Here is a 16344-nt window from a genome sequence, read left to right on the forward strand (position 1 = left end):
GGGTTCAGGATAGCAATTAGGAATGGGAGCTGAAATGAATGCTGGTATACTTGGGTAACTGTTCTGAGTGGTGCCACTGAATCTGTATCCCAATTTGGAATCTACATTACCTGATATCTTTACATTTGACGGTATTAGTGTGAATAGAAATAGCACTTCAACTAAATGACTGAGCCTAAGTGTCAGTAGGCACTTTTTCAGTGCTTCTATCTTAACGAAATGAAAATTATGGCTGGAATTGTCTGACCTTGCCCGCTGCTGGGATTCTTCAGTCCCACGGCGGTGAATGGAGTTTTGGCTGGGTGTCAGATTCTCCATTCTCACTGACTAATAAGCTTTCTTGGAGAAGTTGGAAGGAATAGTGTAACCTGCAGAGGGCAATACTCTGAGGTGGGAGCTGAGGCATGTTATTGGGAAGAGTGCATTCTAATATAGGTAGTGGCAGTGAATGAGATCAGAGAATCCAATCCAGCTAATATAAACAAAACAGGAATGATGTATTGTCTGAATACTCTTTACTGCAGAAGAAGCTAAAACAATTAGAATAAGTTCAGCTAGAACGAGGAGTTACTGAGCAATTGAATCCATGCCTATTTCAAACTCTCATTGTATTAACAATAACTGGTATTCAATGCAGATTCAAAGTTTTCCTCCACTCCTGCCCAGAATATGTCTCAGCCCCCACCTCTGAGAAGTATCACCTTCTCCAGGTCACACTATTCCTTTTGCCTTCCCTAAATCAAGAGATTATTAGTCAGAGCTAAAATAAAGGGTATTGCATTGCCCACCATAAGGGAATTGATTGGGATTGTGCCCGTTGATGTAGAATCTTTAAAGCTAGTGACCTTTTTACCCTGTTGATATAGGATATATTCAGATCCAGGGGTGACAGGATACTATAAACCCACAGTGCCACTGGATTTGGTAAATACCCAAAGGTACCTTCCAAACGTGACACTTTGTAACATATGATCTAGACATGGACCTCTCTAACTTGGTGGTGTAAATTGTAGATCATCAGCCACTTGGTGTTCCAAGCATTAAACAGTGTAAAAATGTCATTCTGCATACTAAGAACATAAGAACATAAGAAATAGGAGCAGGAGTAGGCCATCTAGCCCTTCGAGCCTGCCCCGCCATTCAATAAGATCATGGCTGATCTGTCATGGCTCAGTTCCACTTTCCCGCCCTCTCCCCATAACCCTTAATCCCCTCTCTTATCAAGAACCCATCAACCCGCTTCTTAAAAATATTTAGCGAGGCAGCCTCCACCACTTCAACGGGCAGAGAATTCCAGAGATTCACCACCCTTTGAGTGAAGAAGTTCCTCCTCAACTCCGTTCTAAACCGCCTCCCCTTTATCTTGAGGCTGTGCCCCCTAGTCCTACTGTCTTTTTTGAGCGGGAAGAGTCTCTCCACCTCTATCCTATCCATCCCATTCATCATCTTATACGTCTCAATGAGATCTCCCCTCATTCTTCTAAACTCTAACGAGTACAAGCCCAGTTTATTCAGCCTCTCCTCATAGCTCAACCCCCTCAACTCCGGTATCAGCCTAGTAAACCTCCTCTGCACTCCCTCCAAGGCCAAAATATCCTTGCGCAGGTGCGGCGCCCAAAACTGCACACAGTACTCCAGCTGCGGCCTCACCAATGCCCTATACAGCTGCAGCAAGACCTCCCTACTTTTATATTCAATCCCCTTCGCTATGAAGGCCAGCATCCCATTTGCCTTCCTGACCACCTGCTGCACCTGCAAGCTGGGTTTTTGCGACTCATGCACAAGGACCCCGAGGTCCCTCTGCACCGTCGCCTGCTGCAGTTTTTCGCCACGTAAGTAATAGTCCTTCCTACCATTCTTCCTACCAAAGTGGACAACTTCACACTTGCCAACATTAAATTCCATTTGCCATTTCCTGGCCCATTCGCCCAGCCTATCTAGATCCTTCTGCAGACTCTCCACACCCTCCGCACAATTTGCCTTTCCCCCAATCTTGGTGTCATCAGCAAATTTCGACACCCTACACTCGGTTCCCTCCTCCAGATCATCTATATAAATGGTAAATAGCTGAGGCCCCAGCACCGACCCCTGGGGCACCCCACTAGTCACCAACTGCCAATCCGAATAGCACCCATTGACCCCCACTCTCTGCCTCCTATTTGACAACCAATCCTCTATCCACGCTAACACCCTACCCCCAACTCCATGTCCCCTGACCTTCTGCAATAACCTCTTGTGAGGTACCTTGTCAAACACCTTCTGAAAATCCAGAAAGACCACATCCACCGGCTCTCCTCTATCCACTGCCCTAGACACATCCTCATAGAACTCCAGTAAATTTGTCAGACACGACTTCCCTTTAATGAAACCATGTTGCGTCTGCCCTATCAAGCAATTCCCTTCAAGATGCCTCGCAATTTCCTCCTTAATGACGGATTCTAACATTTTACCTACCACAGATGTTAAACTAACCGGCCTATAATTCCCCGCCTTTTGCCTGGCACCCTTCTTAAACAACGGCGTAACATTAGCCGTTTTCCAATCTTCCGGCACTTAACATAGAACACTACAGCACAAACAGGCCCTTCGGCCCACAAGTTGCGCTGATCACATCATCACCTACCAACCTACAGACCTATCTATAGCCCTCAATCTCATTAAACCCCATATACTCATCCAGAAGTCTTTTAAAAGACCCCAGCGAGTTCGCCTCCACCACCACTGACGGCAGCCGATTCCATTCACTCACCACCCTCTGAGTGAAAAACTTACCCCTAACATCACTTCTGAACCTCCCTCCCCGCACCTTAAATCTGTGTCCTCTCGTAGTGACCATTTCAAACCGGGGAAATAGCCTCTGAGAGTCCACCCTATCTATTCCTCTCAACATTTTGTAAACTTCTATCAGGTCGCCTCTCAACCTTCGTCTCTCCAGGGAAAAGAGTCCCAGCTCCCTCAACCTAACTTCATAAGGCATGCCTCCCAGTCCAGGCAACATCCTTGTAAATCTCCTCTGCACCCTTTCAATAGCTTCTACATCTTTCCTATAGTGAGGCGACCAGAACTGCGCACAATACTCCAATACTTCCCCGGAATCCAGCGATGTCTGGAAAATAACCACCAAGGCATCCACTATAACCTCCGCCATTTCTTTCAGAACCCTCGGATGCATTCCATCCGGTCCTGGGGACTTGTCCACAATCAGCCCCTCCAGTCTGTCGAGCACCGCCTCTCTAGTAACAGTAATGTCATTAAGACCCTCCAGTCCTACCACCTTTCCATCGCTAACACCCGGCAAATTATTCACGCCCTCCTCCGTGAAGACAGAAACAAAAAAGTTATTCAAGACCTTAGCCATATCCCCATCCCCTACCACTAGCTCCCCTTTCTCATCCTCTAAAGGACCAACGTTCACCCTAGCCAGCCTCTTCCTTTTTATATATTTATAAAAACTCTTGCTATCCTTTTTTATATTAAGTGCTAGCCCAGCTTCATAGCTTCTCCTACCCTCCTTTATCAACTTCTTTGTCAATCTTTGTTGACATTTAAACCTTTCCCAATCCTCTTCTCGCCCACTGCTCTTAGCTACTCTAAATTCCTCCGCTTTTAATTTAACACTTTCCTTCACCTCCTTCGTTATCCACGGCTTATTACCTCTCAAGTATGTTCCTTTAAAAATACTTTTGTCGCAATTTTCCTTCACCTTAACTGGATTTAACTGTATTTGATCATACTTTACTACTGCGGCATAATGACTTTCAAGACTTGCAAGCATAATACTGCACTCAATCCTCACAACAAATAAACAGAATCACTTCCCCTCCATCACACTTCCCACATGTCATCCTTGGGAGAAAAGATAAAATTCAAAAGGCTGGCCTATTTGCTAACAAATATACAGTCAGAAGGATGGAACAAAGGTCTTAGGAAGTAATAAGTTTGTGCAAAGCACTGACCTGTTCTCCCCACTCCATCCCAATACTCAACATACCTCGGTGGAGAACTGTTGGCGGTGGCTTAACTGTGGCTTTGGAACTTGTCTCTTGTCATGCCAATCACCTACCACAGGATTTAAGGAAGGAAAAAAGTGTTGTTGTTGGTTCCCACATAATGGCTAAACTTAACAAAAGAAAAGATGGATTTTAACTAACGTTGACAGATGTGTCTTCCGCCTTCTTCCATTGGGAAAAAGTCTGAGGTCACATACCAGCCGACTCAAGAACAGCTTCTTCCCTGCTGCTGTCAGACTTTTGAATGGTCTTACCTCGCATTAAGTTGATCTTTCTCTATACCCTAGCTATGACTGTAACACTACATTCTGCACACTCTCCTTTCCCTCTCTATGCTGTGTCTGTGTAACACGCAAGAAACATTACTTTTCACTGTATGTTAATACATGTGACGATAAATCAAATCAGATGGTTTGCACTTGTATTCTAGGCAGATACCTATTGCATGATATTATTACCCGCTGGTCTCATCATCACTGCTGGTCTCAAAGGCCCAAAAGTCATGCTGTACTGCTGTTTCCTCCTCCTCCTCCTCCTCCCCACCCCCCCCAAATCTACTAATATCTCTCTTTTTCAAACCTCCCCCCCCCCCCCAACTCCATTCTGCAGTGTCTGCCTCTCTACTGAGCTAAGGAAAGAGGGATGCTTTTGACATACAATCTCACAGCTGTGAAACCTTCCTGTGATGAGATTTAATTTCTGTCAGAAATATGTAGCAGCTTGTGATTAAAAAATGGAACTTGTTTTGCCTCGACAGAATGGCACTTTGAAGATAATTGACCGAAAGAAGCATATATTCAAACTGGCGCAGGGCGAGTACATTGCACCAGAGAAAATTGAGAACATCTATCTGCGGTCTGAGCTTGTGGCCCAGATATTTGTTCATGGTGACAGTCTGCAGGTAATTCCAGTAAGATTCATTTCTAAATTTGGGACTACCACTGAATAGAGGCATAAGTCAGTTGTTGCCTCTTATAAGGTGAGTTTTAGTTTGAACACTGAGCAGGCTGTTGAATAAGAATTGGTGTCGCCCGTTTTATGCTGCTATCCAAGTTGAATTTTAAACTTGGACAGAATTATCCTACAGGCCTCTCGATGCCGGCATCAGGAGGAAATATGATGTTCACTGAATTGACCAATTAGTGGCCAGAGGGCAGTTTTGCTGCCTCATAGGAATCCCTGCAGCTTAAAAGCAGCAGCAGGATGTCATTACAGGGAAATGAGGGCAAGGGTATCCCAAAATCTTAAATTTAAAATAAAAAGATCCATGTGGTGACCTGCGACTGCAACTAAAACCAGGCAAATGGGAAAGGGCCTTTCATAGAATCCCTACAGCGCAGAAGGAAGCCGTTAGGCCCATTGAGCCTGCAACCGATGACACCCAGCCCCTATCCCCGTAACCCCAAGCATTTACTCTGCTAGTCCCCCCTGACACTAAGGGACAATTTTGCATGGCCAATTAACCTAACCCCGTGGAGTGGGAGGAAATGAGAGCACCCAAAGGAAACTCATAGAGACACAGGGAGAACGTGCAAACTGCACAAAGACAGTCACCAGAGGTCAGAATTGAACCTGGATCCCTTGTGCTGAGAGGCAGCAGTGCTAACCACTGTGCTGCCCTCACCATGCCCCCCCCGCCCCCTCCACTTTTGGCCTTCCTGGAGCATTGGCACCCCGTTCTGTCAAGATGTGGAGATTGTCTGCACCTTTAAGAATTGATTAGCTGTAAAGACTCGCATTCTAATCAGTATTCTGTAAACAGTGTGTGCCTTTATATGCTCTGTTTGAGACCAGAACTCTCCATTCACCTGACGAAGGGGCAAACCCGAAAGCTTGTGGATTTACTGTCAAATAAACTTGTTGGGCTTTAACCTGGTGTTATGAGACTTCTTACTGTGTTTACCCTGGTGTGTTACCAGGGGAGCCGCCTAGAGGTAGCTGCATTGTCCCCTCGCCAGCTGTGGGGATCTGGAGGCTGCCTGGAAAATCCCAGTGGGTTGTAGACAATAGCCTTTAAGTGCTTCAATTAGCTAGCCTGCTACCATCACCACCACCACCACCAGTCTTCAAGAAATTGGCCAGGGGGTGGAAGGAGCTGGAAAATTGGCACATAAGCCAATGGGCAAAGTTCTCTTTTGTCTGGCTCCAGAAATTGTGTCTGCACTTTGTCAAAAGAATGTTTAATATGTGGATGTTTGAAATCGATCTTGGGGCAGCACGGTGGCATAGTGGTTAGCACTGCTGCCTCTCAGTGCCAAGGACCCAGGTCCAATTCCCAGCTTGGGTCACCATCAGTGAGGAGTTTGCATGTTCTCCCTGTGTCTGCGTGGGTTTCCTCCCACAGCCCAAAGATGCGCAGATTAGGTGCATTGGCCATGTTAAATTCTCCCTTAGTGTACCCGAACAGGCGTTGCAGTATGGCGACTAGGTGATTTTCACAGTAACTTCATTGCAGTGTGAATGTAAGCCTACTTGTGACTAATAAATAAGCTTTAACTTTTAACTAATGATTGTAAGCCTTAGTGAAACATAGCAGCATCTGGAATGGACCGGAGTGTTAACCTGCCAGATATTTGGCACCATTCCCTCCAAGTGTGCATTGTCTGAATGTAAAATTTGGATTTCCAGCCAAAGGCTGAATAGAATTGGCTTAGTTTGTTCTGAAATTTGTATTGTTTTGCATAAGGATATTTATAGGTGCTCTGGTGCAGTGCAGGGTGTGTACTACAGTATTTGTGAGGGGTATAGTGGTTATATAACACTAATCCTGAGGCTGGTTTTAAAAGCCTGGAGATATCAGGTCAACACCTACCATGACTGGAGAATTTAAATTCAATAAATTAATAAACAGAAATCTGGACTAAAAGGCTAATAATAATGGTGAGAATGGAACTACCAGATTGTTGTAAAACCTCATTTGGCTCATTAATGTCTTTGAGGGAGGCAAATCTGCCATCATACCTGGCCCGACCTACATGTGACTCCAAACCCACAGTAATGTGTTTGACTCTTAACTGCTCTCCAAGATGGCCTAACAAATTTGGTTGTGTTTCAGAAGTTAGCTCACCACCGCCACCTTGAGACAGTTTGGAACAGTCAATAAATACTGATCTTGCCATCGATGCTCACATCCTGCGAGTGAATTTTTTTAAAAGACTGCAATTCTTGCAGATAGTTTTATAAATTATGGTGGGGCTGCTTAGTGACAAGGCATAATCCCTACAGTGTAGAAGGAGGCCATTCAGCCCTTCTAGTCTGCACTGACCACAATCCCACCCAGGCCCTATCCCCGTAATTCCACATATTTACCCCTGCTAGCCCTTGTCAGACTAAGGGGCAATTTACCATGGCCAATCAACCTAACTTGCACATCTTTGGAGTGTGGGAGGAAACTGGAGTGCTCGGAGGAAACCCACGCAGACCCGGGCAGAACATACAAACTCCACACAGACAGTGACCCATGCCCAGAATTGAAGCTGGATCCCAGGTGCTGTGGGGCAGCAGTACTAACCACTGTGCCACTGTGCTTTATGGCCAGGTAGCTTGCAGGTTTGTGCATGGAATTGCATAGAACAGGCAATACAGAACCAGGCCATTTGACCAGACCATGCAGGCCTTTACATGACGAGTTTCACTGGCCATTGAGTTGGATCAGAAGTGGGTGGTGGTAGAGGATAATACACTCATATTGTATGTATATTCTATTGATGCTGCAGCCTTCTGAACAAAAGTTCCAGAGGCCTACGAAAGCTGCGTAGCTTTGGCCTCCTGTCGGGTTTAACTCGCTGCATGCTCTGCCTGCTATCAGCAGGTTGAAGACCCCGCCACACCCCACCTCCTACTTTCATGCTTTTCTGCTGAGTGTGTACATTCTCCCAGTGTGGGGCAACCTCTGCGAAAGCGCAACACCTGGGGTATTTGACAGTCAGGCTACTCCCGGAGCTGGGAAAATAACAAGATGCTTCCCATCTGTGCCAAAGCAAAATGTTGCTAGGCCTGATGCTATAAAGAGATGGATGTCGTACATTTTGAATGCACAGTAAGTGGTTTGCATGTAAAGCGCAGGATCAATATTTTAAATGTGATTTGTCATATTTTGTTGTATAAGGAGTATAGACTTTGTACAAAGTATGAATTTATTTTTGTCCAATAACTGATGAAAGGAACTGGGTTGGCTTTCCAACTCTACTTACTGTTCATCAAAATTGATCAAAAACTGGAAAACTGTTCTATATTTTTCTACGTACTTTTTAGAGACCTTTTGATGAGTCAGGATGATGCTATAGAGTTGCAGGCGCAATTATCTCTATTCTCTATCCTCAGACCACAAAGAAATTATAGAATCCCTACAAGAGGAAGCTATTCAGCCCATCAAATCTGCATCAGCTCAGAAACTTACCAACGCCCACGCTCCTACCCCCGTACACCCCCCAACTCGCCCAACTCCCGTAACCCCTAAGTCCACCTAACCTATGCAACTTGGGACACTGAGGGGCAGTTTTTTAGTGTGGCTAATCACCTAACTGCACATCTTTGGACTATGGGAGGAAACTGCTGCACCCAGAGGAAATCCACTCAGATGTGGGGTGAACATGCAAACTCCACATAGATAGTCACCTAAGACCAGAATTGAATCCGGATCCCTGGGACTGAGAGGCAGCAGTGCTAACCTCTGTGCCACCATGCTGCCCAAATGCCACAGAATGTGCCATTGCAGACGAGAAAATAATTATTGTGCGTTGTTTGATGTTAAATGATGTTACTAGAAGGCAGGAACTTTTTTTTACATTTTATACATTTTTAAACCAGTTTGTGCAAACAAATATTCTTTTTAAATATGTGAGATTCTCCTACACTTAACATTTTTTTGTTCACACACTTACCCTACGCATACTTACAGCATCCTTTGAAATTTCAAGGATAATATTTTAGATATTCTTTATGAATTAATCCTGTGCATCCCCATTTCTAGCAAGGACAAAGACGTTTGATGGTCTCCCAAGTCTTATCTCGTGTTGTGTCATGTTGATTTTTTTTCTATTACAGGCCTTTCTGGTGGGAATTGTAATACCTGATCCTGAAGTGTTACCTGTGTGGGCACAAAAGAGAAATATTTCTGGGTCGTTTGAGGAATTGTGTAAAAACAAGGCAAGTCTTGTGTGTTTATCAGTATTGAAGAGCAAATATTTGCTTGTGGGTGACTTTATTTCCATTGCCATAAAGTAGTTGTGATTGGTAGGGAGGAGTATGCAGTCTATGTTACAAATATTTATCATTCTTTCTATTACTAGATTCGAGAGGAAAGAAAATAACTTGTATCTTCAGGGTGTTCCACGTTACTTCCCAGCCACTTAATTCCTTGGGGAATATAGTTACTGTGTTGTAGACAAGTGCAGCAGCCAATTTCCAGATCGCAAAATTCCCCCCAGACAGCAGGAAATCTGCTTTGGTGGCGTAGGCTGAGCCATTAATGAAAATCAGCCCAATAGTAGGACTAGCCTACTACGGGTCGAAGAGTGCTTTGGGATTTTTTTTATGTCTGCCTAAACTTGCAGACAGGCCCTCCATCTCTGAAAGGTGGCACACCTGAAAATGCAACACTGGATTGGTATCAAATATCCCTCTGGCTTATCCGATTCTGTAAAAAGTCTGACAACAACAAGTTTTAGTCCAACCGATTTATTTGATAATAGATTCACAAGCTTTCGGGGTTAGTCCCTTCGTCAGGTGAATGGAGAGTTCTGGCCTCAGACAGAGCATATAAAGCACAGACAGTTTAGAGATTACTGATTAGGGGTCTTGGGTTCATGTCGCACTATCTGTAACCCCCGTGACTTGCCTGGGTTTGCAAAACCTCACTTACTGTACTGTATGGAGACAATACACATCTCTTTAACCTATGATCAGTGCTCCTTCCACTCACATTGTCAGCCACTTCAGGTCTTGAACAGCAGGTTAGGTGTAAGGATTCGCATTCTAATCAGTAATCTCTAAACTGTCTGTGCTTTATATGCTCTGTCTGAGGCCAGAACTCTCCATTCACCTGGCGAAGGGACTAACCCCGAAAGCTTGTGAGTCTATTATCAAATAAATCGGTTGGACTAAAACCTGGTGTTGTCAGACTTTTTACTGTGTTTACGCCAGTCCAACGCCGGCATACCCACATCATGACTACTTATCCGATTCTGTGCAGGACTCTTGATTTTCTGACTGCAAGTGTGCAGTCACTGAGCCAAGCTGAGGGCTGGTTTTGGAAGAGATTGGCTTAATGCTCCCCCTAAGCTGTGTAGCTCTGCAGCAACCTACAAGCTCCCATTCTCATCATGCTCCAGCTGACTCCTTTAAATTACAGCATGTATGTGGGGGGAAAAAATTAAAGGGGGTGCATGCTTAAAGAAGTTGCTCATGTAGACTAAAAAAACTTGAAGCATTGGTTGTGTTGTATAAATTTGCCACTTTTTTTGCATTAGTTAAATACTTGTCTCATAATTCACAAGGCCTTTAACAATTTTCACATTTCCAATGGAGAATTATTTGCACTTTTGTTTTTCCTAAAGGTTTTAAAGGATGCTATTTTAGCAAATTTGATACAAGTTGGAAAAGAAGCTGGACTCAAGTCATTTGAACAAGTAAGCAAGTGATTGTTTTGCTGGCTGTGTTCTACATCCTTTGCTGGCTATTCTCTCTCTTTCACTTCCTTCCTTCCTTCCTTCCTTCAAACTAAGTGGTTTCCTTCATCCATTACTAATGTGGCCACTTGCTGCTGAGTGTGTGTTATGATTCTGCATATCAATCAATTCACATTGTGAGTGAAAATAAGTATGAATGTATTTCCCATACAGGCTGATGTTTTTCACTAAAACAAAAACTCAAAGATGACCAACCACTTTAAAATTACAGCTCCAGAAAACTCCAAACAAATTAAATCAAAATGTAGAATTCAAGTAAGACCCTCTTGTCACTCAGCGGGTGATGAATATCTGGAACAATCTGACGGGCACACTTTAGCCTTTTAAAAAGTATTTAGACAGTTACATCGGTAAGATGAGAGGATGTGGGCCAAATGCAGGCAAATTAGGTCTAGATTAGTGGTTAAAGAGTGAGCGGCATGGACAAGTTAGGCCTGTTTCCATGCTGTAAATCTCTATGAATCTTAGACGGCAGCATTAAGGGGCAGTTTTTTTCTCTTTTTCAGTCAGGACTCTAGAGTCAAATAAAGGTCCTGAGCTCAGGCATCATGTTGAGTGGTCACCTGACATTGATTTTTGCTTGGATTGGCCAGTTAATGGCCAGAGGGTGTGCTTATCATTCTCATTAAAGATGGAAGGCACGCTCCCAAAATCAGAAGGCCCATAGCGGGGGGGAAGAGAGAAAAGTTAGATGCCTCCATTGTGAATTGCCCTTTCAGCAACTTTAAAATATTTAAACTAAAAAAAAAAGCCACAGCTGCCAAACCTCCATTACGGAACAAGGCAGCATTTGGTCGGTAGGAACTGCTGCGTCAATCCAAAAGGTCACCTCCCAACAATTTGCCATGCTCCCAATTTTCAAAGGGAAAAATTCCACTCGGTTTCAGAATCATTGCCCGTAACTTGATGGTAGGCAGGCAGTCGTTACTCCTCCAATCGGGCTGCAAAATAATTTAAGGTGGGGGAAGGGGGTGGGTGGGGGGTGGGAGGTAGGGGTTCTGTGAAAATGATGCTGACAAACTGGCACTCCAGCTTTCAGACTGCCACCTGCATATCAGGGCCAAACTCGGGCCCAAGCCAAGTTAGAATACATTTTCCATGGCATGAGGTTTGAAGTCTTTTAACCACTGTTTTGGCCAACACCTTCTCTACCTCAGCTCGTCTTTCCTGTGAAAACCCAAACCTTATGAATCTTGCACATGAGATGTGAACAGTAACAGCAATGATTGCAGCTTCCCCTAAGATAAGAATTTGCAAGCATATATGACAGACTAGTACCTGTAATGTAGCAAATAAATTAAAGTGCATGCTTTTGCCCTGGTAGGTTAGGACATTTTTGGAATAATGAAAGCTATTCATTTTTTTCCCTCTGGTAGGGGCTCAACCTTCCTTGTCTTTCTAGATACATGATTTTGGGAATTTTCGTGCCCTCTACACCATTTTGAATCGTAGAATCCTATAGTGCAGAAGGAGGCCACTCAGCACATTGAGCCTGCACTGACCACAATCCCACCCAAGCTCTATCCCCATAACTCCACATATTTACCCTGCTAATCCCCCGACACTAAGGAGCAAATTTAACAAGGCCAATCAACCCAACCTGCATGTCATTGGACTGTGGGAGAAAACCGGAGCACCCAGAGGAAACCCACGCAGACAAGAGGAGAATGTGCAAACTCCAGATAGGCAGTTAGCACTCTGAGGCAGCAGTGCTAAACCACGGTGCCACCGTTCTGCCTCTGGGCGCTATTGTAATCACATAGCAGAACTTTTTACTCCGTTCTTATAGTTACAAAGCCAAAGCACAGAACAGACTGGGTGAGCGTTTAGTCCATCTCCTGGATTGCTCCAAACATCAATTCAAATTCAAATTGAATCCAATTTGTGGTCACCACAAGAGAGACATACAAGAGTCAGGCTGACAAGAAAAGGCAATGAACCTGATCTTGGACTGGATCTAATGCTAATTCCACACCCACAGCATGCTTCTGATAGTGATGTGTGCTGTACTACTAAAGAACAGAGCATCCCAGACATCAGCAACAACAATTTGGATTGGAGTGGGAGAATACTGAAGGCAGCCATTCAGTACATTGTGTCTGTGTGGCTCCCCGAAGCCGAATGAGGGTAATTGTAATCCAAGCTATGAGAGGTATCGCTACAGCACAATATCAGACATTGTCGGAAGGGAGAAGGATAGGGTGGTGGGTATGGTGCGGCACTTCAGTAAGTCAGGTGTAAAGCTGTAAAACTGCCAAATGAAGAGATTGTAATTGCAAGCTGTGTGTGTGAATTATAATTATTTTTTGGGTTTCCTTTAGTGGCATTTTCCTGGTTTGGGGGCTGTTGTACTAAGTTCTCAATCATTGTTATTTTGCAATTGCAGGGGGAATTAATGGCATAGTAGTATTGTCACTGGACTAATATTCCAGAGACCCAGGATAATGTTCCAACGACCCAAGTTTAAGTCCTGTCACGGCAGATATTGAAATTTGAATTGAATAAAAATCTGGAATGAAAGGTCTAATGATGACTATGAAACCATTGTTGATTGTCAGAAAAACCTATCTGATTGACCAATGTCCTTTAGAGAAGGAAATCTGTCGTCCTTATCCAGTGTGGCCTACATGTGACTCCAGCAGTGTTGAGTGGCTGGCTCATTTTTTTAAAACAAATGCACGACAAGGGCAATTAGGGATGGGCAATAAATGCTGGCCCAGTCAGCAAAACATCCCTTAATTTGTTTTTTTAAGTTATAGGCTGAAAACATGGTCAGCAATTGTTTTTGTTTATTTAGTTGGCTATACATATAGATTCCATTTTCTTATGGATGTCTTCACTTTCCACCTTGGCACCTTTTATCCTTCATCCTCATGTATATCCCTCTGGCAAGCCATGTGACTCTTGTGATTACTGCAAAGCTGGTAGTCTCCATGCACAGTAAAAAGTCTGACAACACCAGGTTTTAGTCCAACCGATCTATTTGATAATAGACTCACAAGCTTTCGAGGGGACTGCCTCTTCGTCAGGTGAATGGAGAGTTCTGGCCTCAGACAGAGCATATAAAGCACAGACAGTTTAGAGATTACTGATCTTTATATGCTCTGTCTGAGGCCAGAACTCTCCATTCACCTGACGAAGAGGCAGTCCCCTCGAAAGCTTGTGAGTATTATCAAATAAATCGGTTGGACTAAAACCTGGTGTTGTCAGACTTTTTACTGTGTTTACGCCAGTCCAACGCTGGCATTCCCACATCAGTCTCCATGCATGCATGGTTCGCTTCTTCACAACATGCAGAGCACTTATCTGTGCCTCCATGTGTCACTGCATTTCGGTTGATGCCCTTTAGCTATAAATTGTGGTTTTCACTGTCTGTGTTTCCTTCCATTTCTTACAAAAACTTCACACACTGCAGTTATTTTTGTCTACTGTGCAATTTATAACTGGTTAGGAGCTTTCAAATTGGCCACATAATTGTGAATTACTTTTAGCTCACCTTAACACTGCAAGACCCAATTGCTGTGGTTCAGTCATTTATTAAAAAATTTAGTATCTTTCATGTTTGCAGGTATCCCAAATCAGTTCACACCCATTTAAGTATCTTCAGAGTATAATCTGTTGGTAGATGTGCAACAATTTCATAGTAGTCGTGGCCACTTGCTTGAATTTCTGTTGTCCGTGGTCGAGGGAGTTCCAGGATTTTGACCCAGTGGTGATGGAAGAACGCCAATATTTGCCAAGTTCGGAATGTAACTTTGGTGGTGGTCATCCCATGTGCCTGCAGCCCTTCGCCCTACACTAATAATCCAGGGACTTGATTTCCAGTCCCACCATGACAATTGAGGAATTAATCCCAACTGGGTCGCTAATGACCTTTGGGATAACCTGCTGCTGAATCGAGCTGAAAGATGACCTGACTTGTTTAATAACGGATTCTTTTCATTTTGAATAGGTGAAGGATATCTATCTCCATCCCGAGATGCTAACTGTTCAAAATGGCCTTCTGACACCAACATTCAAAGCAAAGAGGGCAGAACTGAAGAAATTCTTCAGCTCGCAGATTGCTGAACTTTACAAAAATGTCACTGTATAAAAAATACACACTTATTTGAAGCAAGTTTAATTAATGGCCTTGATCATTTTTGATAATGATAAACTGTTAACAGATGCTTTGCAATGATCTCCAACAAGAGCATATAAAATATATATTCATATTTTGTACAACAAGCCTTACGAGCCAAAAATATCAGTGCAGATCACAGTTTAAATATATGGATGTCCAGAATGCCTTATATTTGAAACATTCATCTCTATCATGGGGGAATGATATAGCAAACTTGAAATGAAATGGAAGCACAAACTGAGTTGCACTTGAGTTTAAGGATGTACAGTTGTCTCAAATGCACTATTGAGTAACATTCTTTTTGTATCTATGTACACAGCAACTGTTGCACAAATGTTTTAAAGATGAAATGAAGATTAACACTGAAAGCTTTAACAAGATTACATATTTAATTTATAATGTCTCCGTGAGGTTTAATATTTGATGTACAAGGAAAAGAAGGCTTGGCATTGTAAATGATTTTGTACACAGAACCAAAAGAGAATTTGCAAAATTTGTCAGTAAAATTAAAATAAAAGTATGTTTTTGTGTACCTTGGTTCATCACTGCAATAAATTCTGTCCATTGATCACAAAACACAGCCCTGCTGTGCTGAAATGAGATGGATATGATCCCCTTGTGAAGTATGCGTTAAGTGACCCTTTTTCACTGCATGCTCAATGGTACTTTATCACCTGGACAATAAAACCAGTTTCAACGACATATTGTAATTGGCACCTTCTGCACTCTCAACCATCATGCAGTCTTTAAGTGGAATAATTGCAGAGGAAATGTCCATAACTCTCAAAACTCCAGAAGTAATTATTTCATCCGGTTGCGAACATGCCGTAAATTGTACAGTGCTGGTACACTCTGAAATTTGAGGATCAAATAATACTAACTGAAGTTGGCATGAGTATTTCTCCACCCTAAAAGCCCTTCATTCACGTTTCTGGCGGGGGTGGAGAATCAGTGAAATCTAATTCCCCCTGTGTGCTCTGAAGATTCTGTTCCATTAAACTGGTATACACTCTGAGCAAATGCCAATTATTTTTCCTATGTTTTTGTGCCTCTAAAGCAAGGTGTGAATTATGCACAGTGCTCTGAAGTCAAGTAAGCGATGCTGGCTTATTTTGCCTATCCACCTTGGTGTACTGAGGCCCATTCATTTTCGTAAAGGAAAGGAAGTTTTTATGTTTTCTACAAAATGATTTTATATCAGGGAACAAATGACACTTATAGGATTGCTGCTTGGTGAACATGTTTTGTTCGTGGACCATGGTGACTCTTGTTCGATTGCCCATTATTATATAGTAACACTATTGATAATAAAGGTATTGCATTTGGTCCACACTTGTCTACAAAGCTTTTTTGGGTCACTAACCACGCTTTTTATGTTGTGCAGCAAGTCTGTTTACGCCGGGATATAGTGCAGTGTTGATTCAGTGTTCCTCATTGTGTCACTGTTGAACAAAATTGATCACGTTGCTCTGTGCTTCCCAGCCACAGCTGAAAATTCTCTCTTTGCTGCCTCATCCTCCTG

General features: G+C 43.3%; 1 protein-coding gene across 3 annotated transcripts in view; it reads left to right on the forward strand.

Annotated features, from left to right (window-relative positions):
* The window catches only part of acsl1a (acyl-CoA synthetase long chain family member 1a), a 196212-nt gene extending 180115 nt beyond the window's left edge, over positions 1 to 16097 (forward strand). For all 3 annotated transcript variants that reach the window (XM_080189404.1, XM_080189405.1, XM_080189406.1), the window contains exons 18-21: positions 4768 to 4911; positions 9057 to 9158; positions 10568 to 10639; positions 14652 to 16097. In XM_080189404.1, coding sequence (XP_080045530.1) covers positions 4768 to 4911; positions 9057 to 9158; positions 10568 to 10639; positions 14652 to 14792 — 459 coding nt within the window. In that variant the 3' untranslated portion in view covers positions 14793 to 16097. The remainder of the gene's footprint in view (positions 1 to 4767; positions 4912 to 9056; positions 9159 to 10567; positions 10640 to 14651) is intronic.
* The last annotated feature ends 247 nt before the right edge of the window (positions 16098 to 16344 follow it).

The sequence above is a fragment of the Carcharhinus amblyrhynchos genome, chromosome 5, assembly GCF_965287045.1.
Source record: "Carcharhinus amblyrhynchos chromosome 5, sCarAmb.v2.hapA, whole genome shotgun sequence".
In the NCBI taxonomy this organism is placed as follows: domain Eukaryota; kingdom Metazoa; phylum Chordata; class Chondrichthyes; order Carcharhiniformes; family Carcharhinidae; genus Carcharhinus; species Carcharhinus amblyrhynchos.